Below are 23,995 nucleotides of genomic sequence, written 5' to 3'. Positions count from 1 at the left end.
ATCGTGGACCCTCCCAGGTGATGGGATACACGCACTCAAAATGCTTGTCTCTGGTCTTCTAAGAGGCATGTACAGTAGAAGGAAGATCTCAGCGCGGAGAAAATTGGTATAGATGAGAGATCAGTGGCACCCTACCTGGAAACATCAGAAAGCAGGAGCCTCACTCCTTCCCAGCCTTAGAAATTGGGGGTGTTAAGCCCTGTTTAAAGGGCACCCCTCTAGTCAGCCTCTTGATGCACAAAGATGGCTGAAGACCACTATCTGGGCTTAATGGGGTCTCTCCATGCCTCAATCTCAGTAGCAGGTTCATGAAGTCAGCCCAGAATACAGGGTATCAGGGCTGCTCTGGGCTGCTCAGGTCTGCATTGGGGCTGCCTTGGAGCTACATAGGCTCCATCAGGTCTGCCTCGGGGCTCTCCAGCACTCCCATCCCTGTAGCTTGCCAGCATGAGTTCTAACTCAGACCTCCTCCCCTCAGAAAGGCTTCATAGCCCCACTGCTAACAGCCCATTCCTTAAGCATCAGCCAAGAAAGACGGTATCATCCTAGATGAGCCCAAGTACAAAATACTGATGGGCGGAGTCTCTAAAACATCCTTGTTGAAACTGACACAGCAGATCAAAAGGGATTGGGGAAACAGGTCTAAAATATTTGCCACTCCCCACCCTCCAACACTATACTCCAGCTCTCTCCTCCATCTGGGAAGGAGAGAGCTCTACGCTCCCCCTACTCTCCTGTGTTCATCATCCCAGAGTCACTGTCCCATGACTGAAGTCACCTCTGCTGTCACTGGACCACCTTCTTGCAGACACACTGAAAGTAGGCAGTAACTATCTATCTCTTCTACTTGCAAAGACAAGGACCCAAGTTCAAACCCCCCAGAGCCCACATTTAAAAAAATGAAACGGTACAATGGTGACAAAGACGAGGCAGACAGGGGGGTCCTGTGGGGCTCACTGGCCAGTCCATGAGTCTAGTAGGTGAACTCCAGGCAGCAGGAGACTCTGTCTCAAAAGCAAAGTAGATGATGCCAGAGGAACAAGACATGTCGAGGTCTGGTTTCTGTGCATAGGTGCATAGCATACACATGTGTACCTGCACACACCAGAGCACATTCATAAGCACACATTCATAAAGAGTCAGTTCAATCAAATAGCGTCCCAGCCAATCCCACAGCTCAAGACTAGATACTGGGGTTATGAGGCTCTAGGATCAAGAGATTGTGCATCCACTGGGAATCTTAGACAAGGCACATTGCAGAGCTTAGGATGCACCTACATCTACTCCCTGGATCAGGCAAGAAGAGATGGATGCTGCAAACCCGCCAACTCCATCCTCCTCACAAACCAAATCTGTCTAGAGCATCCTCATATTTTCTCTTTCATCTTCAAAACAACATTTTCTTTCTGTCCTCTCCAGTTTCCCAAGTCCTCAGCTATAGTAAGGAGGGGGCCACTTGTTGGTTCCTGGCCCCCAAATAACCACACAGATACTGTATTAATTAAATCACTGTTTGTCCCATTAGCTCTAGCTTCTTACTGGCTAACTTTTACATCTGAATTTAACCCATTTCTAGTAATTTGTGTATTGCCACAGGTAAAGATCTGTCCCACTCCAGCAGGCTCCATGGCTTCTCTCTGACCCTGCCTCTTTCCTCCCAGCATTCACTTTAGTTTTTCCCCACCTAGCTCTGTTCTTTTGCCCTATCACAGGACAAGACTGCTTCTTTATTCATTAACCAATAAAAGCAACACATAGACAGAAGGACCTCCCACACCACTCAGCAACTGTGCCATGACTTCTGCTCTCAAGCTCTGCAGCACAGGACCCCATTTCAGGCCTAGGTTCTTCATCGCTTGAGAAGTTCATGGCCCTTAAAGTGAACCTCAGTTCCTCTAATTTGTGTGCATGCATTTGAGGATGTATGTGCACATGTGTGTGCTCATATGTGTAAAGGTCAAAGGTCAATGTCATGTTTTCCTCATTCGCTCTCCACATTATTTCTTGAGACAGGATGTCTTTGTTTTCTTTCTATTGCTAAAATCACCATGATCAAAAGCAAGTTGGAGAAGAAAGGGTTTATTTCATCTCAGGTATCCACACCACAGTCCATCATCAAAGAAAGCCAGGGCTGGAACTCAAGGCAAGAACCTGCAGGTGCAACTCAAGCAAAGACTGTGCAGGAATACCACTTACTGGCTTGCTCCCCATGGCTTGCTCAGCTTGCTTCTTTATATATCTCAGATCATCTGCCCAGGAATGGCACCATCCACAGTGAGCTGGGCCCTCCTATATCAACCACCAATCAAGAAAATGCCTCAAAGGCTTGCCTATAGACCAATTTGACGGGGGGGGGGTCATTTTTTTTATTGAGGTTTTCTCTTTCCAGATGACCCTAGCTTGTATCAAATTGACAAAAAACTGACCAGCAAATAGCAATCTGGATCTCACTGATTGTGTCTGGCTGGCTGGTCAGTAAGCCCCAGGGATCCTCCTGTCTCTGTCTCCCCAGATGGGGTTACAGACATGTACAAGTGATGCCCAACTTTTTATATGGGTGCCTGGGATCCAGACTCAGGTCCTCAAGTTTGCATGACAAACATTTAAGCAACTGAGCCATTTCCCCGATCATTCCCTAATTCCTGAGTCAACCAAAAGAACAGCTGTGGGGAATGGCTCCTCTCACACTGCATGGGGCTCATTTATCAGGGCCACTTCACTGAGCAAAGCTCAGAAGGCCCCACTGGCCGCCTTCTGGCCCCAATGTGGCTCCACAGTTCTATTTCCAAAGGCCAGTGGCCACAAAGGAACTTTTGTTTGAATTGGGGACAAGCAGGGTGGTACCACCACCTGACACAGTAGAGTTCTAATGACCGCTTAGCACTCAAGGGACCGAACTGCGGTAGCTGGAGCCTCCTTGGCTGGAGGCCTCGAGCGCAAAGCAGTTTCAGATGCCTCTGCCAGCTTTGTGCAGGGGAGCATGCAGTTCCTCAAAGTCCCCCTAAAAGTCTCACGACCTTTCTCATCAGCCCCCAAAGAGAGGGGCTGTCCTTCAAGCTAGAGAAGGCAAGAGTGTCTTTCTCTGCCACAAGAACACAGGTTAACGCCACTAGCTTTTTGAATAACCCCAGTTACTGTCCTCTTGGAGAGAAACTGTCTCTGGCATGAAACAACATCCAAGAACTCTGTAACAGGAAGAAAAGCTGATTGGCTGCTAAAACCTGGTTGGAGTTTTCTTTAAATTGTTAAATTTCTGCAGGTCAGCTAGAAGCAAAGGCTGTCTTTGCCTGTCTTATATCCTTTTCCTTAACTGACCCACACTGTGTGTGTGTGTGTGTGTGTGTGTGTGTGTGTGTGTGTGTGTGTGTGTGTGTGTACATGTAAAGGCTAGAGGTCAACCCCAGATATCATTCCTCAGAAACCATCTATCTTGTTTTCCAAGACCTGGGCACATCTCCCTGCCATGAACTTATTGATCTAGTTCAGTGAGCCCCAGGGATCCGCCTGTCTTCATCTCCTCGGTGCTGGGATTACAAGCGTGTCCCCCTGTATTAGTCCAGCTCCTTCTGCCCCCAGGCTGACCCAGGTTACTCACTTGCACATGGCATTGCTTTCTTTATACTGGGCATCAGCTCTAGTTTGGAAAGAGCACATCTCCTTCTTCTTATGAACAATAGACATATAGCCTCACTTGGTCTGGCCACACTGGTTATCATCCAAGTTCGGGGGGACACGGGCAATGCAGCTTGGAAAAGCTGTCCCCAAGACATCGGAGATTACCACCTTTTTTTATTGTGTCTTTCTGGATAAGGGAAACTGCATGATGCCCGTCATCATCCTTCCAAGGCCATCTACGCACAAAGGTAACACTTCACAGAAGACCCTTGATGGAGCCCGGCCATTCCTCCTGTTGTCATTGGGCTGAGAGTACCAGGGAGTGGTCTTCTCTGTCGCTCTTGGTCTCAGAGAATTTAGGTCTACTCTACACAAGTCCCGGCTCATCTCTTAGGGGCTGTTCACCTTCAGGGAGCGGGGACACATTAGCCCACCAATCAATCAATCCCCAGGACTACAGTGTGGAACACAGAGTATGCTTTCAGCCATGAAGAAACTTTCGGTATGTACTAGGTGGTGAGGACCCAGGAAATATCGCCGGCTACCAGCAGAAGGTGGCGGCACATCAAGAGACAGGAACCAATACCACACACATGAGCTATTTCCTCCCTCTGATCTCCTCTAGAGTTAAGGCAGCCAAAAGCTGCTATCATCCCTCCAAGGCATTACCCAAGGACACTGGGTGTTTGGCTTTGCAATGACTGCACAGTCTCTATTCCCCCTAAAGAACTACGAGACGCATGACACAGCCTCTGACTCAGTTTGCTTGGCTGTCCCAGGACAGAATGTCCCAAACCCACTCAGCTCACAGCAAGAGTCAGCTCCAGGCTTGGTCCTGCTCTGGTCTTGGTGTTGTCCACTGGCACACAGTAAGTACCTGAGAAACTCGCAGGTGGATGTCCTGTGCAGTGTCTGGAGCAAACAGGACAAACAGCTTCAAGGTCTGTCACAAGCGGTCACATGGAGTTGCCATTGATGACATGGGAGAAAAAAAAGCCATGATCAGTCACACTCAAGAACCAAGAGACACAGATGGGAGTGAACACGGGCCAACAGAAAATCGAGATGAAGCAGTGAGAGAAGCTGGGGCCCGTCCTGTGATACCACACACTGGGTCTTACGAACTTAAGCAAAGCCCAGCTTTTCTGCCGCATAGGGATGGAGAAGAGTCACCTCCTGACCGCGGTCAGTACCTACACCTCAGTGTCCTCCGCCTCTAGCCCCTGGGAGGCAGTTCTGTTCAAGAGGTGAACATCCTCTCTCCAGCCTGGTGATCCTTTGGAATATCTTGTTTTCAGAGAACAGATATGATAGAACAATGTGGAGAGGAAACAAGTCTACGTGCTATTTAGAAATACAGTGGACATCCTTGTACACATAAAGATGAGTTCTCATAGCACAATCTTCCTGAGGCTAAAATATGCCCCGTCAAAAGATACCCACGTCCAGCTCACTGACTTCATTTACCTGTTAACTCACCTGGTAAAGGATCTCTATGGATGGATTGATTTAAGGGTTTAGTTACAAGAAGATTTTCAGGGATCTTCAGGTACTATATGACACCCCACCTTCCTAAGACAGACAGAGATCGCAAGAGAGGGAGCGGTATAACCATAGAAGCAGGGATGGGGTGCTGTGGACACACACTAAGGAGTACCAGTGGTCACTAGGAACAAGAAGAGGCAAGGAGCAGCTTTTTCCCAAGGCTCAGGAGGAGGGGTACAGGCCTGTGGACACCCTGATTTCAGACTTCTGTCTTCCGAAATGGATGAGAATAAAAGTCTATTGCTTCAAGCTGACAGGTCTATGAAAGTTTGTTACAGCGGCAGAGGAAACAAATACACCCACAGAATAAAGGGATGAAATACGGAATTGAAAGTCAGAGTCCCAGCTTAGGTGTACAGGCTGGTACTCGGTTCGGAGGCCTTGCTGACCTTGTTAAATGATGCTTGAGTCTTACATTGCTGGGATGAAGAAGTCAGAACAGCTATGCACACACAAACACACACACACACACACACACAGATACACAATTTCACCTTCAAAAATATAGAGGACTCGGCATACAAGCAAAAAAAGTACGAGAAAACTTGGGGTCTGGAGAGATGGCTCTTACAGAGGACCTGAGTTCAATTCCCAGCACCCACATCAAGCATCTCACCACTGCCTGTAACTCCAGCTCCAGGAGTTCTGATGCCCTCTTTTGGTCTTCCCAGGCAACTGTACTCACATGCATGTATATACACACACGCGCGTGTGCGCGCGCACACACATACAAATACAATTTTAAAAAGCAAATCTGTTTTTAAATATGAGGAACCCTGTCTGTCTGTCTGGAGTACTACATGGAGAGGACGGGAATACTAGAAACAGGATATTCTCAAATTACTCATTGCCCTGACCTTCAAAATATTAGGTTCAAATTTACAGTACTAGGAATTTGAGGAAATCCTCGGCCTGGAACTTAGCATTCACAATGATAATGGTATCTCTCAAGGTAAAGTATATTAAATAATATCAAAATACTATCAAATAATGTATCAAGGGAAAGCCCCAAAACACAAATGCAAAATAAAAACTTGCAAAGCACACAAGGGACCATCCTGAACAGGAGTCAAAGGCACCAAGAGTTGCCCCCAAGAGCTCCAGAGGTGGAGCGTGAAATTCCTTCATCAGATAGATGGTTTGGATCAATGGTTCTCAACCTGTGGGGTGTGATCCCGGCAGGGCTTGGTTGACCCTTCTTTCACAGAGGCTGCCTACGACCATCAGAAAATACAGATGTTTACATTACTGCTCGTAACAGTTGCAAAATTACAGTTATGAAGTAGCAACAAAACTAATTACATGGTTGGGTGTCACCACAACATGAGAAAGTATATTAAAGGGTCGCAGCATCAGGGAATTTGAGAACTACTGGTTTAAATGGTCAAGCAAATTAAAGATAAGAACCAGAGAGACAAGAGATTACCATACAATATAAAAGAGTATCTGGGAGATTTGAAAGCTACCCACACATAACCTCTGGAGGTTGAGAAAAAGACATTTAAATAAAAATCAGATCGTCTGAAGTTGGCTGTAGATTAAACACAGCCAGAGAGAAAAGTTAATGAAGCGGGATATTGTTTTTAAGTTGTTTTACAGAGGCGGGGATGGGAAGTATGACAGAGTTCAGACCGAAAAGTCCTGGGCAGATGAGGAGTCTATAAAAGGAGGATGGAAAGAAGGGAGGGAGATCTTGTTCAAAGAAATAAACCTGCTGAAGCTGGTGGGGGCGCATGCCTGCAAACCCAGCCCTTGCGAGGCCGAGACCAGGGGTCTTGAGTTCAGCTCCAGACTTAGCTGCATAGTGAGACCTTATTAAAAGAGAAGGAGAAACAAGGGAAGGAAGAGGAGAGGGGAGGGGAGGGGGAAGAAAGAGTGGGAAAGGGATGGAATAGAAGAAAAGAGAAGGGAGGGAACAAAGGGGGGAGGGGAGGGAGGGAAGGAAAAGGGAGGGGAGACTGCACATTCTTCAGACCCGAGGCACAAATCCTCAGATCTGAACAGTTATGCCCCAAATAGAATAAATAAAATTAGATCCACTCTGAGGCATGTTATAGTAAAACCACAGAGCCTGCAGGACAAATAAAGGCACATGCTTGGAAAAGGCAGGCTACCTACGGAGAAATGACCCCAGGATGGCCCTGGCTGACAGTGATGACAGGAAGCTGGGGACAGAAGCATGGCATCCCTACAATGTGGAGAGAAAATAGCTCAACGCAGAAAGCGGAGTCCAGTTATTCTTGTTCAATGGCTATGACCAAAATTAAGTCAGAAGAGTCCACAGTCCAGCTGTGTGTCTCTCCCAAGGCTGCTCTTGGCCTCCATCAGGCCTGGCTCCAACCGTCCGTGATAATCTCAGCACTGATTGACCTGACCGCTAAATCCAATTCCACAATCTTGGGTATTCTCAGACAGACAGAAGGGGTGTGTCCTGGTAGAGAGGAGAGAAGGTTCTGGTCCTGAGCACCTCCAATCCTAATTTCCTCCTTCCCTTCTCCCTGTCCCAGGACTTCATCAGTATGGCTCCCCCATACTCACGAGGTTATGACCCAACTGTTAGAACACAGCGCACCTTCCAGCCCTGACTCCTTGCCTCCCTGCATATAGTCCATGGGCGGTCACATCCCCCATGCCTCTACCCAGGGAACTGCTTCACTAAATGCATAGATCTAGCTGAAGACCTGCTTCTGTCTCCTTGGTGGGCATCTGGCTCTAGCGTAGACATCGAAAGGATACCCCATATAGCTCAGCTGACCCAGAGTCAGGAGCTCTCCCTGCTGTCTGGAGTCCTGCGGTTTCCAAGGCTGATAGGGCTGAGGTCAAGCAGAGACTCCAGAGATCCAGTATAGACTGTCCTTCTGAGACTCACTTCTCAACCCTGTGTTCAAGATCAAGACTTCTGACTTGTTCGAGCCCCATGGAGCACCTCCTCCCACTGTCTGCCCTGAACCATGTCACTTCTGTTGTCCCTTAGACTAGCAGAGGCTGGTGGCCCGGCTTCCCCCTGGCTTCTCTTCACTCTCCTCCTCAATCCAGCCTTCTTGTCAAGCATCTTGCTGTGTCCTTACCACGGCTTGCTGAGAATGACTTCGGAAGAGCAAAGGCAAGAATTCAAGGTTTCGAAAATCCCAGATTGCATATGGATCCTCGCTTGTTGGCTCAGCAGCCATCTTGGCTTTGGCTTTGTTCTCAGATGGAAACCCATTGGCGTGATCTTCACGTTAGTGACTCAGGCCCAGGTTCCCCCTGGACACGCTGCATTACTTCATGAGGGTTAAAAGGAAGGCTGTGTACGGACCTTGAGGAAGACAGCAGCACAAAAGATGGGGGAAATGTGTGTCCCTTTGCAGTCAAAGCCTAGACACTGTGTCTGTTTTGTCTAGCTCCTGCCTTGCAGGCTCACGACAATGGACAGGCATGGAATGGATTCCAAAGAAAGACATAGTCACAGACTGTACTAAAACCTGGGGTAGGTGACTCGCCAGGTCTGAATGTCCCTGCTGTGAGAGGTGGGGGACAAAAGGGGTGGACGGAATCCCAGTGCCACCTTGGGACAGAATTTTCACAGTGGTTAGAGTCTCATTTTGACAATCTCCCCTACCTTAATGCTGACACCTTCAATCCCCCTAATAACACTTACTGCTTGGCCGGTTGCCCTTGGTCATAGGGGAGCCCTCCTCACTCCTGTTTTGCCTATCAATTCCCATGTTAGGTTGAGTTTCGCTCCAAAACCAGCCACATTTCTAGGCACATGGTTGGGGACTGTTTTCCCTCTAGTCTGTGAAACCTGCAACCACTCTTGTTTACTTTGGGAAGAACTTTGGGGTGCTCGTCTGGCTGAGAGCTTTGCCCATACTGATGCTGTTTTCTGGGTAAAGTTTGGAAACACAAGCAAAGCAAACCTAATTTTAGGAACTACATCAGACAACGGGCCACACTGGGTCCATTAAAACAGTTCCTGCGAAAGGGATCAGCTAACCACGTCCAAAGGAGAGATCGATGGGGAGCCACGCCTACCAGAGAAGGCACTTTCTGGGCCCTACTCCTCAGGGGACTTCCAGCATTAAGGAGGCTGACCCCAAGAAGGAAACTCGTAGTCACGTAAGCCTTTTTTCAAAGATGAAGCCAAGGATGGTGTTGATGCCTGACTTTCCCCAACAGGGACATTCTTCTTATTTTTCTGCCATACCCATCACTATTTGGTCAAATCTAGACCTTTCCCCTTGCCCTAGACTATTGCCATCAGAAACAAAGCGTAGGCTGAGCATGGTGGCACACACCTGCAATCCAGTCACATGGAAAGTGGAGAGAGGAGGATCAAGGGTTCGAGGCCAGCATCAGTCACAGAGAGTCTGAACTCAGCCTGGCTTCTATGAGATCCCATCTCAAAAAAGAAAGAAAGAAAGAAAGAAAGAAAGAAAGAAAGAAAGAAAGAAAGAAAGAAAGAAAGAAAGAAAGAAAAAAAAGAAAGAAAAAAAGAAAGAAAAAAAGAAAGAAAAAAAGAAAGAAACCAAAAGTGAGGAGATAGCAAAGCCAATATAGTGCTTGCCACACGAGCACAAGGAGCTGGGTTGAATCTCCACAACCAATGTGAAAGTCCTACACACGGTGCTGCATGCTTATAAACTCAGTGTTGCGAGGCACAGCTAGGCGGATCCCAGGAGTTCACTGACAGTCTGGCCTACTCTACCATCTGTGAATGTCTCTGTCTCAAAATCAAGGTAGATAGACCATGAAGAAGAATGTACACAGGTACATACACCTGTACACACACACACACACACACACACACAGAGCAGGGGTGGGGAGGTCAAGAGCCCTCAGTAAAAACACCCAAACACAGAGTCAGAGGCATGTCTGGTCACACACTCTGCAGGTCAGTGACCAGACACACAAGAGGCCAACGGCTCAGCCACACCAAATGAAGAAGACACGTTCTGTCTGTCCCATCAGACTTCCCCCAGCATCCTCGGTGCAATGTTAAAGAGCAACCAGAGCACAGACTGATGCTGGGTAATGATAGCCCACACCCGATGGGAGTGAGGCCTTCTGCTCCCATCCGGAGGAGGCCAGGCAGGAAGGAGGGAACTTCCACCTACCACAGCTGAGTAGACATGCTAACCTCTCACCTACTGTAAGCGGCTCAGAGGAAACAGGAAAAGAACATCCCTGTGTTAGGAGTTAGACATAATTGTCACACACACACACACACACACACACACACACACACACACAACAAACCTAGCACCTTCGTGGGGTCAGGCATCAGGAGTGAGATGAAGGACCATGGTGAGGGGCAAAGGTACACAACAGCATCAAGCCCCCTGCCCAAAGGTCCCCTCAACATCTTTGGCAAGACCTGACACAGTTCCAAGAATCTGCAGAAATGGTGTTTTATCTCTTTTGGTTCATATGGCGCTAGAGATGGAATCCTGGTCCCTGCATGTGGTAGGCAAACACCCCATGACTGAACCGCCTCTCTAGCCCTTGACGTGGCCATTTTGAGCATATGATCTAGAATGAGGCTAACAGTGGTTTAAATGCAAACTCATCCAATATCCAAACTGTAACTATTGACTGGGAAATAGGCTGTGAAGATGGGGCTCTAGCTCAGGGGCTATGGACATGGACACATGTCTATATTTTCACGACGGCCTCCGCATCCATATGACTGTTTCCTAAACCAACAGTGTGATAATGGGCAGGAGCAGAGGGTGTGAGGGAACAAAGGTAAGCCTGCAACATCAAAGGTTTCCGCAAGGAAGCACCAGTCAGAACCAAGCTCCCAGGCCTGAGCAGGGTCTATGCCACTCTGTCACATCTGTTGCCCTACAGCCAGTGTCACAAGCTAGAGTCATCTGAAAAGAGGGAACCTCAGTTGGGAGAATGCCTCCATAAGATTGGACCACAGGTCCAATAAAAAGCCTGCAAGGCATTTTCTTAGTGATTGACGAGGGAGGGCCCAGCCCATGGTGGTCCTGGGTTCTATAAAAAAGCAAGCTGAGCAAGCCATGAGGAACAAGTTAGTGAGCAGAACTCCTCTGTGGCCTCTGCATCAGCTCCTGCCTCCAGGTTCCATCCCTACTTGGGTTCCTGTCCCAGTTTCTTTCAGTGATGAACCATGGGTGTGGAAGAGTAAAGCAAATAAATCCTCTCCTCCCCAGCTTGCTTTTGGTCATAGTGTTTCATCACAGCAATAGTAACCCTGACTAAGACAGCAAGAGTCAGCAAAGTGCTTTTCTATGAAGAACCGGACAGTATTTTCAGTGGTAAAGACCACGTGGTCTTGGTCACAGCTATTCAGCTCTACCACTGTAGCACAGAAGCAGCATGTACAGTATTTGAATGGGTATGACTGTGTGTCAATAAAACTTTATTTACCAAAGGAAGTGTGGTGGGACAGATTTGGCACCAGAGGTTCTATATGCCAGTGTTTGCTCTAGAGTTTTGGAGTTTATAAAATTTATTACAGCTAGCAACTACTGAACTGGAACTAAATGAATAAGAAGTCTATGTTCTTTCTACATGCAAGCCTGCCTTCATATAATGACTGGGGTTCACTGGGTCAGGATTACATGAGTCTCACTCAGGCCCAGTGTCACTTTTGCTGCCAAAAATCTACCCCCATCTCCAAAATCCTTGATGTTCACACACACACATACATATGCACACGCACACACACACTTGTGCACACACACACTCCTGTACTCATGTGCACACACACACACCATATCCTATTCACACACACACATACACACATACACCATATCCTATTCACACACACACACATACATATGCACACACACACACTTGTGCACACACACACTCCTGTACTCATGTGCACACACACACACACACACACCATATCCTATTCACACACACACACACACACACACACACCATATCCTACTATAGATCCTTACTACTTCATTCCAAGACACAACTTCTTCCCCTAAGCCTGACAGGAGTTACTTATGGTTGTCAACAACTAACCAGCATCACCATCAGGGACATATCATTTTGAGGTTACCATCACAGGCTTCAAGCACGACTCCAAAGATTTCATTCCCAGCCGGGCGGTGGTGGCACACGCCTTTAATCCCAGCACTCGGGAGGCAGAGGCAGGCGGATCTCTGTGAGTTCGAGACCAGCCTGGTCTACAGAGCTAGTTCCAGAACAGGCTCCAAAGCCACAGAGAAACCCTGTCTCGAAAAACCAAAAAAAAAAAAAAAAAAAAAAGATTTCATTCCCAAATGGTGAGGCTGTGAACCTACAGGCTACCTTGAGTGTTTCCTTTGCCTGTGGGAATTGGTTAGGTTTTTTTTCTTTTATTATGGAAAATAGTTTTCATCAAATAGAAGGAGGGTGGCCAGGAAATTGGCATAGTTAAGAAACCAGAGTGTCTCATTTCCTCAACATAACTTATGTTTACTGCCAGCCAGACCAGCATCCCCTGAGCCAGGGCAATATCTCACCCTGTAGATACTGCAGGTCTTGGCACCATGGCTAGCACACGGGGAACGCCTCAAGAATACATGGGGCTGACAGCTGCTGTTCCCTGGGGAACAGCCATGACTAACCCAGCTGCCAAGCTACAGAGTCGGCAAGTCGTTCGAACATACGTTCACGTTCTCTTTTATGATACTGACTACAAATGGCTGGAGAGAAGTCAGGGCTTCTCTTTATCCCTTCCACCTCCTAATTTAGTGAGCTTCTTTGACTACAGGCTAACGATTCCTTCCTGTGTTCTTTCCGGGAGAGAGTCCTCCCTAGAGAGGACTAGCCACTGTTATTTTATCTTGCAGCGCTCTCTCGACATAAGGAGGTGGGGAGTTTGGGTGGTGTTTTATTTCTCTTTATTTTTTTATTTTTTTGGTTTCACAAAAGAGACTGAGGATCTCATGGCCTGATTTAGGTCAGGGTGCCTGAGAAGGAGGAAGGATAAAGCCCCAGGGGACCCAGGCACTTTAGAAATCTAATCAGCCTTACCCCAGCAACCTCAGAGAAGCAGGACAAATCTCAGCCCTCCTGGGCGGAAGTCACCTTCCTAGATAAAATATTCCACAGACAGATGGAGGAATGGGAGTTTCTCAATCTCTGTCGTAGGGCAGACAGGAATGTTCAGCGTTTCTATTTCCTCCCACGGAGTTCACTGAGCCCTCTGCAGAGCCAGAAGTCCACGCAAACCTATACAACGGTGCCCACCATGGACTAACTTATTTCACCTTTGCAACGACCCCATGCGAAGCTGCCTGGTATCCTCCACCCTACAGATGAGGAGACTGGGCACGGGGATGCTAGGGATCTTGTCTGAAGACAAGCAACTTACAACTTACAAAAGCAAAGCTGGGACTCCAACCTCAGTCGTCCAGCTCGGAGCCCTCACAGGCCACAAGTTGCTTCTCTGTGCATCCTGTCTTGGAAACGAGCAGGACTTTGACATCTCTCCCAAGCAGTACTCCCGAGAGCATAGAGCCGTCGGTCTGGGCGGAACAGGAAGGCCTGAGTCTAGTTGTTAGCTTTTGTACCTAGAGTGATATATCCCAGAGATGGAGGAAGGGTCTGCCATCCCAAGGTCCTGGGATCACCCACAAAAGTGTCCACGTGACTCAGCCCGACTCCTAAGACAGTGGTCTTTCCAAGATCTTGCTGAGACGCAAGGCAAAATACACAAATATACTTCAAACTCAGTTCTTTCCTCGATAGGAAAGAACCCAAAATATAAACAAATAGAAGCAGAGGAACAAGCACACGAGTTCTGATATCGCACCTTAAGTATCATTTGTGGGCTCCCGCTCGGGGACCATTCACACAGAGCCATCTACCCGTGCCTGACCTGAATTTGTGACCAATGCACATCTTAACAAGGTGGCTGGCATAGCTTGTGACTTCAGTGATGGCGACTCTCCCCTTCTTCTTAAAACACCAGACAGACCTATGGGCAAAGGCAGCCCGAGAGATCACCTAGCGGAGTCAGGCGCCAGAGAAGATGCGACGTGGGCATTGAAGCTACTCCACCAGAGCCTCAGGTATGGCTGCTGCAGCACTTGGGATCAGAGGCAAGGGACAGAAAGGCAACTCGTCCAGGACTGACTGACAGTTGTCCCCAAAAGATGGGTGCACTCAGCGCTCTACCTTATCTCTCCGGGTACAGCTCCCCTCCAACAGCTGGCCAGAGAAAACAAACAAAAAGAGAAATGGGGACTCTCATCATGCCCCCGGGGTAGCTTTAAGTCTCAGAGTCAGGCCTAAAAAGTTAACCACTTAAAGTGACAAGTGTCAGCTATCACATCTCAAGTTAGTCTTACTCAGAATAACATGGAGAAAGATCAGACAGCTGTACATGCGTGTGTGTGTGTGTACACACACACTAACAGACCTCCACTACCAGAAGACTGCTTCCCACCCTTGGCCACATCCTACCTGCTTCCATCAGCTGGCATTGCTGGCCGAAGACACGGGAGAAGGTTACCCGGCCCGTGGGGGAACTGGATGCTGTCAGCACGGTCTCCATGGCTGTAGGTCCTTGCTGTTGGTCTTGTGGCTGTGAGGGGATGCTTGGTGTCCCACCAGCAGGATTTATCACAATCCCAAGAGCACTAGCAGATTTGGAGCCACTTGTCCCCTTCAAAAACAATGTCCTCCCCTCCAAAGTTTGCAAGGCGTCTTGCCCTCAGCACTGTGTTCTGTTTCTTGCAGTTTTGTTTTTTTTTTTTTTCTCAAAGCCCAGCTAGGTGAGAAATGCTGATACCCTGAAGGTTCTGCAAGCCTGGGGAGCTGCAAGCCTTAGCTGTAGAGCCCAATCTAAGGTGCCCAGACTGGAGTTACTTCCTCTGTTCAGAAAAGGAGCCTGGATATGGATGGGCCTCTCCTGTGACTCGAAAAGAGACAAATTGCTGCTCAGCCCTGGGCCACGCTGGCTAAAGAGGGCTCCAGTTCGGCTGCGTCCCAGCAACCAGTTACAAGCAAATCGCTGCCCAGGCTCCCTGGGGAGCTGGCCTCACAGGCGGCAGTCCTGGGCTCCTGAGTGCTGGCTGGATCTCCGCGGCTCCAGGGTCTTCTGGGTCCCAGGGACCGCTGCAGCCTGGGAAGACAGCAAGAGGTGTGCGCTGCAGCTTGAGCTGGCGCTCTGCAGCTAGGGGCCACCGTCGTCGCTGGCTCATCCTTCACTTCCCCAGATGCCTTTGCCGTTCAGTTCTCCGCAACCTGGCCTGGCAGTGGGAAGCCGCGGAACGACACATGCTGACAGAGCTCCTGCTGCATGCGACTTACTGCAGCGGGTGTCCCTAGCCCGCTTTGCTACCCCCTTTCCGTGATGCAAAAGGGGCTGTTGCTTGGAGAGCTCCTGAATGTGGAGGGGAAGTGCTAACTCAGCCCAGCAGGCTCCAGGGCTGGAGTAACCTCTTCACGTCCACAGCCCAGGAAGCGCCAGACCTAGGACACTAGACTGCTGGCAATGGAATTCATAGATCCATGAGAGGAGACCTGAGACATGCCATCCATTCCCAAGGACCCTGGAGGGAGAGAGCAGAAAGAGGGGTGCCTCTCAGACACCCGAAGTCTTCCTGGGCTAGGAGCCGAATGTTCAGCCCCACTACTCCAAACAGACGGGCAGTTTGGAAAGAGGGGTGGGGAGAGGGAGAATACCTTTTACAGGATCACAACCACCACCTGGGTAGGCACTGGGTCTTAAAGTTGCCATCCCGTCGACCGACCACAAAATGTTTTTAAAGACACTGCACCCACCTCACTCTGATAGTTCAGTCAACTCCAGCTCTGGCAGTCACCTGGTTGGGCGGAGCCAGGAGCACCTGGAGCGAGAGGAGCTCCAATCAGCCCCACCCCCACCCAACCCCTGCACGCAGTCAGCTCTACACTAGTCTCTGTTTTCTCCCAGAGAGGGTCAAAGCCTCTTCTAGAATGAAAAGTGCAGCTGCTTTTGTATACACAGGCCCTCTGACGGGAAGGAGCCTTTCCCAAGTCAGCCCTTGGTTGGCAAAGGTGACATAGCTAGGTGTTCGGGGCTACCTGGGAGCCAGAGGAAGCAATGAAATACGAATAGCCCAGATGAAGTCTGATTTCATGCCCGTGCCTTTTTCTGTTTGTTGGTTTGGTTTTTGAGACAGGGTCTCACCGTGTAGAGCAGGCTGGCCTCTGCCTGCTGAGTGCCGGAGTAAAGGGGGGCCCCACCACTCCCAGCCTTGTCTTCAGGGGTCTTAAACGATTGAGCACCTCTTTTTCTGTTATAGACGAGGCTCTCTTTCGCATTATGAAATCATAGGACAACAGAGCTCGCTCTCTGACAGTGAGGGAGAGAGAGGGTCCGAGACAGCCACAGGCTGGGGTCAGAGGAAGAGTTAGACTTTTGGTAGGAGGGGAAAGGGGCCACTTTCCAGGGACTAGAGTAACCATGGTGCTGTTTAGTAATACTCAAAGACATCAGGCTGTGCACTGTCCAGCTGGATAAATGGAGGCGTTGTGAATAATTACCAGGGTAAGCCGCGTGAGCCAGGACGCGTGGGTCTGCACGAGAGCTTCCCTAGCTGCCTGGGTCTTTCATACCTAGGCATGGGATTTCACTACCCAAATATACATACAAATTCTAGCTCATGGAACGCTTCCAGGTACAGCAGAGTATCTGTGCTAGTTTGTTTTGGACTAATCCTGTGAAATTAATATTACCACACTCCCATGTCTTTGACAGTAATTGCTTTTGGCACAGAGGAGCTGGGAAGTCCAACAGGTGTCATCCACGGGAGTTCATTGTTTTGCTTTGATCTTTCTTAATTACTAACCCCCCCCCCAGCACTTCCCGGAAAGTGCTCAGGCCTCTCTCAGCAAAATTCCTGTTCAAGCTCTTGCCTATTCTTCTGGTCCTGTTCTGATCCTGGCTTTTTCCCTTATTTACAAGAGTTCCCTTGTGACTGCAACAAGTAAACACTTACCTATTTCTAGGCTTTGTCAATGTCTTCTTACTGCATGTCATCTACCTGCAGGTTTTTGCCGCTGGTATCCATTAGTGAGAAACAAGTGAGGACAGACTCACTGAGTTTTGGACCTACAGTCCAAAGACCTTCTTCCTTACACCCGGGTCACAGAGCTAGCCTCTTTTGCAGTTTTACCTCTTGTGCTGTGATGGTCAATTTTAGTGATCATCTCAGCAAAATCTAGAAATGCCCTGGATGAGAGTCTCCCCGAGGGGCTGTCTAGATTGGGTTGGCCTTGTGGGCGTGTCTATAGGGAATTATCTTGATCACATCAACTGAGGTGAGAAGATCCCACCCACACCATGGGTGGCGCCATTCCCTAGGTAGAAGAATCTGAACTGTATAGGAGTACGGAAAGGGTGCCATCTAGATAGCACAGTTGGTAAGGACACTCGTGCCTCAAAGCCTAACAACCCGAGTTCAGTTCCTGGGAAATGCATGGCGGGAGGAGAAAACCAAGCGCCATGTCTTGTCTTCTGATCACATTACGTCATGGCATGTGCACATGCACACAGAGAAAAATAAAAACAAAAGTGGAAAAGGACATTGCAAAGGGGAGCAGAGTGTAGACGTGGACTACATTGATTGGTTGCCCTCTGCACTGGGTTGTAAATGTGTTGTGACTAGTGGCTTCAGTTTCTTACCACTTTGATTTCCCTACCATGATGAACTGTAACCTGGGATTTGGCGCTGAACCTTTTCCCCTCCAAGGTGTTTTTCCCATGACATTTTGTCACAACAATGGGAAAAAAAACCTAAGACACATATGGAGTGTTTTTAGTCTATGAGGGGGCCTATTTAGAGATCTGGTATTAAATAGTGGCAGTTCTACCAGCCCTAATATTATGAACCAATTTTCTTCAAACCATCTTTTTCTCTGCAATGGACTGAATGTGTCCTCCCTGCAGTGTTTTATATTAAAATTATAACAGCAAATATGAGGCTTCTAGAGGCTAGGGTACTGGGGAGGCCAATCAGATTCAGAGGGTGGGGTCCTTGTGAATGGGGTCTGTGCCCTTATGAAAAAGACACCAGAGATCTCCTTTGCTCTCTCCACCGTGTGAACACAGTGAGAAGTAGGCCGTCTACCACCTTAGAAGAAGGGCCTCCAGGAACCAGACCATGCTGGCACATTCAGCTCAGAGTTCCCATCGGAAGAATAGCAGGAAACAATTGTTGCTGTCTAAGCCACCCAGCCTGTGGTAGTTGACTGAGGCCCTACCCAGCCTGCCCCTCTGTGGCTTCAATGTCATCATGCAGCCCTATTTCAACAGATGTGGGATGACTTCTCTGCCGTTTTATGGATTCCAATACTGTGCTATCAGTGTTAGCATTTTAAACCAACATTTCTGTGTATGTGTGCACATGTGTTCATGTGTGTACACATGTATTTTGTTTTTTTTTGTTTTGTTTGTTTGTTTGTTTGTTTCGAGACAGGGTTTCTCAGACTGGCTATGGAGCCAGTCCTGGAACTCACTCTGTTGACCAGGCTGGCCTTGAATTCACAGAGATCTGCCTGCCTCTGCCTCCCGAGTGCTGGGATTAAAGGTGTGCACACCACCACCCAGCTACATGCATGTTTGTTTATACACAGGGTTAATATCTGATGCCAGCCATTTGTTTTTTGAGACAGGGTCTCTTCATTGACCCAGAACTCAATTGTTCATCTGGTGTATGAATTCCATGTCTGCTGCTGCCATGATAAGATTCCCTGATAAAAGGCAACTTTGGGAAGAAGGGTCTAATTTTAGCTTACAGGCCAGAGGGGAGACAGTCCATCATAGCAGGGGAGACAGTCCATCATAGCAGGGAAGACATGATAGCAGGAGCAGAAGAGTCAGGTAGTGATATTTTGTTTGTGATCTAACAAATAAAGCTTGCCTGGAGATCAGAGTGCAGAGCCAAGCCACTAGTTAGCCACAGAGGCCAGGCAGTGGTGTCTACCTAAGTTCTGCCTTGCTATAGGTCCAAAGCAGTTTCTTTATTCATTAATGGTAATCACAGCACACAGAGGGTCTCCCACATCGATGCAGTCTGAGGATTCATAGAGGTAAAAGGACTCTCTAGTGGCTGGCCACACTGCCTCTCTGCTCTCTCAGCTCGCATCCCCTACTATCTGACTCCAGGCTTTTATTATTAAGAACAATTAGAATTCGCGCCACAGAGTCGGGGAGTTGGCTGATCACATTCCATCCACAGACAGGAAGCACAAAGAAGGAAATGGAAGTGGAATAAGGCTCTAAACTCTCAGAGCCCATCCCTGGTGATGCAGTTCTTCTGTCACGGCTCTTTCTTCCTCCCAAAGTTTCCTCCTGACTTTCCCAGACAGTTCTGTCAACTGGGGACTGAAAGTTCAAACACTTGAGCCTCTGAGGGACATTTCTCATTCATATCACATCACCCAAGCTAGCTGGCCAGTGATTCCCCCAAATCTCCATCTCTCCACCTTCCCAGTGCAGGGGTTACAAACCCATGCTGCCGCACCCACCTTTCGTATATTCTGGGGAATCAAATTTCGGTTCTGTTTGCACAAGCAGCGCTTTATCAGCTGAGCTATTTCCTAGCCCAGGAATCAACGTCTTAAAAAGTCTGGGTTTCCAATAGGTCAGATTTCCAGCATGGAGACTTCTTGCCTCAGGCTCAGTCAACTGGGGCAGCAGAGACCCCTTCCTATGGATCCAGCCTACAACACAGCTTATGCCTCACAGTCAAGGATGAGTTAAGGGTTAGAAACAGCTCCAGAAAGGAAAGCAGAGAGGAGCCCACCATTAGGGAAGTCATTGGCCAATGGAAAGCACTCTTGTTCTAGCTTTGCTAGATCATTGATTAAATATTAATTGATACCCAACTCTAAACACAAGTAGATGGAAAATGGGGACCCCCCCCAAAAGTGGAGATATTGGGAAAGACAAGATGATTTTTGTCTGTCTGTCTCTGATAAACATAAGGAGCTACATATCACACAGAACATCACAGCCTTGGGAGGTCTTGTTGCAGCCGAGGTGAGGGCTAATACTTTAATAGCACTCTGAGGGACAGGGCATCGGAGCTGGCTAAGAAGCAAGGAAGAGCTAGCCCTATAGAAGGAGGAAGATTGTGCTAATGGAGAGGATCTTGGCACAATCAAGCCCTTTGTGACAGGCCAGTTTAAAATGCCATGTTACGCTGAGAAGGTTTGAAGGTCCACTTAGGACTTCTAAGGACTGTGCACTGGATCACATCAGTGCACAGATCCACATTTCTATGCATTCCCTGGGCACCTTTTCAGTCCGGTAAGATTCTAACCTGACTTTCCCTAAAGGGCTCTCTTGACCTTCAGCAACCCTTGAGAGCTAAGGACTGATTCCACAGGTCAAGGCAGGCTCAACAGGTCATCTGCTTTCATCTGTAACTCCTGGAAAGTGTGGAGAAGAAACTACAGCCCCAGAGCATGGACAGGGCAAGGTGGAGGGTCATCTACAGTAATGCGATCCTGAGATTAGAATCAGCTATTTTATGATATTTCATTTCTCATAGGCGAAGAGTACTCTGTCAGTCTGCTCCATGTGGGTAACAACACTGTGTGTTTATGGATATGTTTTAAATAAGGAAATTGTCATTGGGGATCATGGTTTTTAGAAGACCAAGGTGGAGTGGCTTCATCTGTGGCAGCCTTCATCCTTGTAGAGTCCTGGGAGGCGTAGGTCATCACATTAAGGTTTAGATATCAAATGTGTGCCCGCCCCCACAAAAAGCTCATTCGCAGATTGAAAGCCTGTCTCCCAGCAGATGGTGTCACTGAGAGATGATTGGTTCATGAAGATGCTAATATGTTCAATGCTCAACCTACTGTTGAGTTCATAGGTTGATGGGCTCTTAGGAGGTGGGGCCTAGTTAGAGGAAGTTGGTCACTGGGGGAGTGCCTTTGAAAGATTGTCTTGCCCTTCGTCCATTCACAGACCTTGTTCCCTCCTTTCCTCTCCTCTCTTCTGTTGCCAGGAGGTCAGCATCTCTCTCCATCACCCTGTCATCACCCTGTTTTGCCAGAGGCCTGAAAACAATGGGGCCAGCTGACCACACCTCCCAGTTTCTGGTAATTTGACCACAGACTAGAACCTCTAAAACCATGAGCCTAAATAGGCCTTTTCTCAAGTTGACCTGCATAGACCAGAGCCACATGTGGCAATGTGTCTCTCTGGTCTCTCTCCTTTTGTAGAGTGACCAGTATCCCATCGTGGGGATGCAACCCTCAGGACCTTTTCTAATCCTAGCCACACCCAAAGGCTTTCTTTGAACACCATAGTGAAATCAGGTTTTCATCCTCTTAATATTTCATGGTAAGAATTAAACTCTAACACAAGTTGGGGTGAGGTGGGGGGGGCACGTAGCACATTCCAGACCTTTCCAGACCTTTGTGAACACTAAAGAGAGGCTGCTGTACAGCAAGGCAACTGTGCTATGAGCTCTACATTCCCATGTGGTAACAGATGCTCATGCACCTCTTCCCAGAGAGGAGATGCAGATTTAGAAAAGTGCATGAGCTTTGCCAAGATTCCCCAGCTGTGTTGCATGGCTGCGAGTTGGCCATTTACCTCTACACCACATGGCTTTCCCACGAGCAACTGCCCGTTTCATTGAGAAGCTGTGTGACAGCTTAGCCACAGAGGCCCCATCATGACTCTAGTTGTCTGGAAAATCACAATGATGAATGTCCCTTCAGATGTTTTATTAGCAAAATTCATATGCCATATCATTCTTCTAGTTAAAGCACATAGTTCCGTGGTTTTAGTATATGCACAACCAAGACACAGCTAGCATTAAGACACCGTGGAGGCTGGGGGAAATGGTTCAGTCATAAAGTGATTGCTGCATGAAGACCTGAATTCAATCTCCAGCCTCCATGTGACAATCCAGGCATGGTGGCTGCCCTTGTAAGCCCAGAGCTGGAAAGGTGGTAGCAGGTGGATCCCTGGAGTTCACTGGCTTGCTGGTGTAGTTCAGTCAGCAAACCCCAGGTCCTACTAAGAGAACCTGTTTCCAAAAACAAGGTAGATGACTCCTGAGAAACAAAATACGAGGTTGACTTTGGCCTACACACACACACACACACACACACACACACACATACACACACCTGCATACACAAGCGCATCTATGCACACACAAAATATGCTCAGACAAAAAAAGAAAACAATAGTCTTCTGTTCCTGCCCCCGACCTCCGGCTCCCTCCAAGCCTGAGAAGCTCTTACTTTTCCAGGTCTATTCACTTCCCTGATATGGATTTTCACATGAACAGAATTCTGTAATATGTACAGAATAATCATAAGCTTAATAATTATTAATAATTAATAATATTAATAATGATAATGTAATAAACTTCTATCTGTTTGACTTCCTCTGCTTAGCCCAGCATCCTCAAGGCTTACCCAAACTGGAGCATAGAGAAACACCTAACTCATTTTTATGAATAACTATAATCTATGTACGTGTGATGGTTTGAATGAGATCGGCCTCCATAGGCTCATACATGGCTTAGTCCCTGTTTGGTGAAGTGTTCCGAAGGATTAGGAGAGGTGGCTTTGAGGGAGGAAGTGTGTCACTAGGAGGTCAGTTCTGAGATTTAAAAACCCACACCCCTCCCTCCCTCCATCTCTATCTGCTGCCCAGGGATTATGAAGTAAAACTACTTCTCCAGCACCATGCCTGTCTAATGCAGCCAGGCTCCCTGCCATGATGATAATGAACTAAGCCTCTGAAACTGTCAGCCAGCCCCCCACTAGATGCTTTTTTTTTTAGAAGAGTTGCCTTGGTCATGGTGTCTCTTCACAGCAACAGAACAGTGACTAAGACGGCATGCATGAACTCCTTTCTGCGTATCCTTTTGTGTGAGAATGGACATGCAGACATTCCACCAACTGACAGTCATGCTATTCATATAACATCATATCACTTATACATTATTCACGCTGTTGTGAACACTTACATCTACTTTTTGGTGCAGGCATTTCTTGTCATCTCCCTCGGGCATGTATCTAGGAGTGGACTCTCTAGGTCATGTGGTAATTCTATGTTTAGCTGTTTGGGGAACTGCCCACTTTCCAACGGCGTCATCATTTTGCGTTCCTGCCAGCCGTGTGAGAGGGCTCGGATGTCTTCACAGCACTACCAAGGCAATGTCTTGATATGGGGCCAAGGACTGGGCTTCAAGGTAGCAGAGCCTGTGTGAATGGATGGATGGATGAGTGGGCGAATTAGCATGCATGTATAGACATAAATAAACACATTCATAAGCGTTGAGAGAGCTGGAAGCAAGTGATTTTCTGTGTAGCAGGATGCCAAAACAGAAATGTGCACAATGCTAAGATGGGAAGTTGGCCTTCTGACGGCAAACTTCCTTAGTTCCGTCTCACACAAGAACCGGCAGTACTGAAGAGCAGACGGGGGAATGGGGAGAAGCACTGTGCCTACAGTCTCACGCAACACCCCACCAAAGGTGTAACAGTCACCAAAAGAGAAAGGAAAGCTGGGGGTGAGGCCTCAAGCCTATACTCCCCATACACATGGGGGTATTAATATGTGTCAGTGCTTACAGGCTATATAAATTATGGTTATTCTCGATTATTATTTTATTCTATGCTAGTATGTTAATGCACTATAGTATTTTAAGTACATCTAGAAATAGAATACAGAACAAAAATAGCTTAGATATTGGAACAATGTAAATGATATTAGAATAGCCTAAGGTCCTTTCATTGTCCATTTTAAAAAGAAGGTATTAATTTATACAAACCCTTGGTAAGTCAGAGGCATACTTTAATCTCTTAGACATTGAACATTATTTAAAAATTTGTAATCTTACCATGCTAA

General features: G+C 47.8%; 1 protein-coding gene and 1 long non-coding RNA gene across 2 annotated transcripts in view; both read right to left on the bottom strand.

The window, feature by feature from the left end:
• The window catches only part of Kazn (kazrin, periplakin interacting protein), a 930,141-nt gene extending 914,699 nt beyond the window's left edge, over nt 1-15,442 (bottom strand). Inside the window, exon 1 of the mRNA XM_026781851.1 lies at nt 14,584-15,442. Within this exon, the coding sequence (XP_026637652.1) occupies nt 14,584-14,674 (91 nt within the window). The 5' untranslated portion in view covers nt 14,675-15,442. The remainder of the gene's footprint in view (nt 1-14,583) is intronic.
• Nucleotides 15,443-21,835: 6,393 nt separating this feature from the next.
• Nucleotides 21,836-23,187, bottom strand: LOC101997064. Its single transcript, XR_258396.1, has 2 exons — nt 23,112-23,187; nt 21,836-22,157 (listed from the first exon to the last, which is right to left on the bottom strand). It is a non-coding gene; the product is annotated as an uncharacterized LOC101997064 (long non-coding RNA).
• Nucleotides 23,188-23,995: the final 808 nt, after the last annotated feature.

This window comes from Microtus ochrogaster, chromosome 10 (genome assembly GCF_000317375.1).
Source record: "Microtus ochrogaster isolate Prairie Vole_2 chromosome 10, MicOch1.0, whole genome shotgun sequence".
In the NCBI taxonomy this organism is placed as follows: Eukaryota; Metazoa; Chordata; class Mammalia; order Rodentia; family Cricetidae; genus Microtus; species Microtus ochrogaster.
The sequence above is the reverse complement of the archived record's forward strand: the minus strand, read 5'-3'. Positions and strand labels throughout refer to the sequence as shown.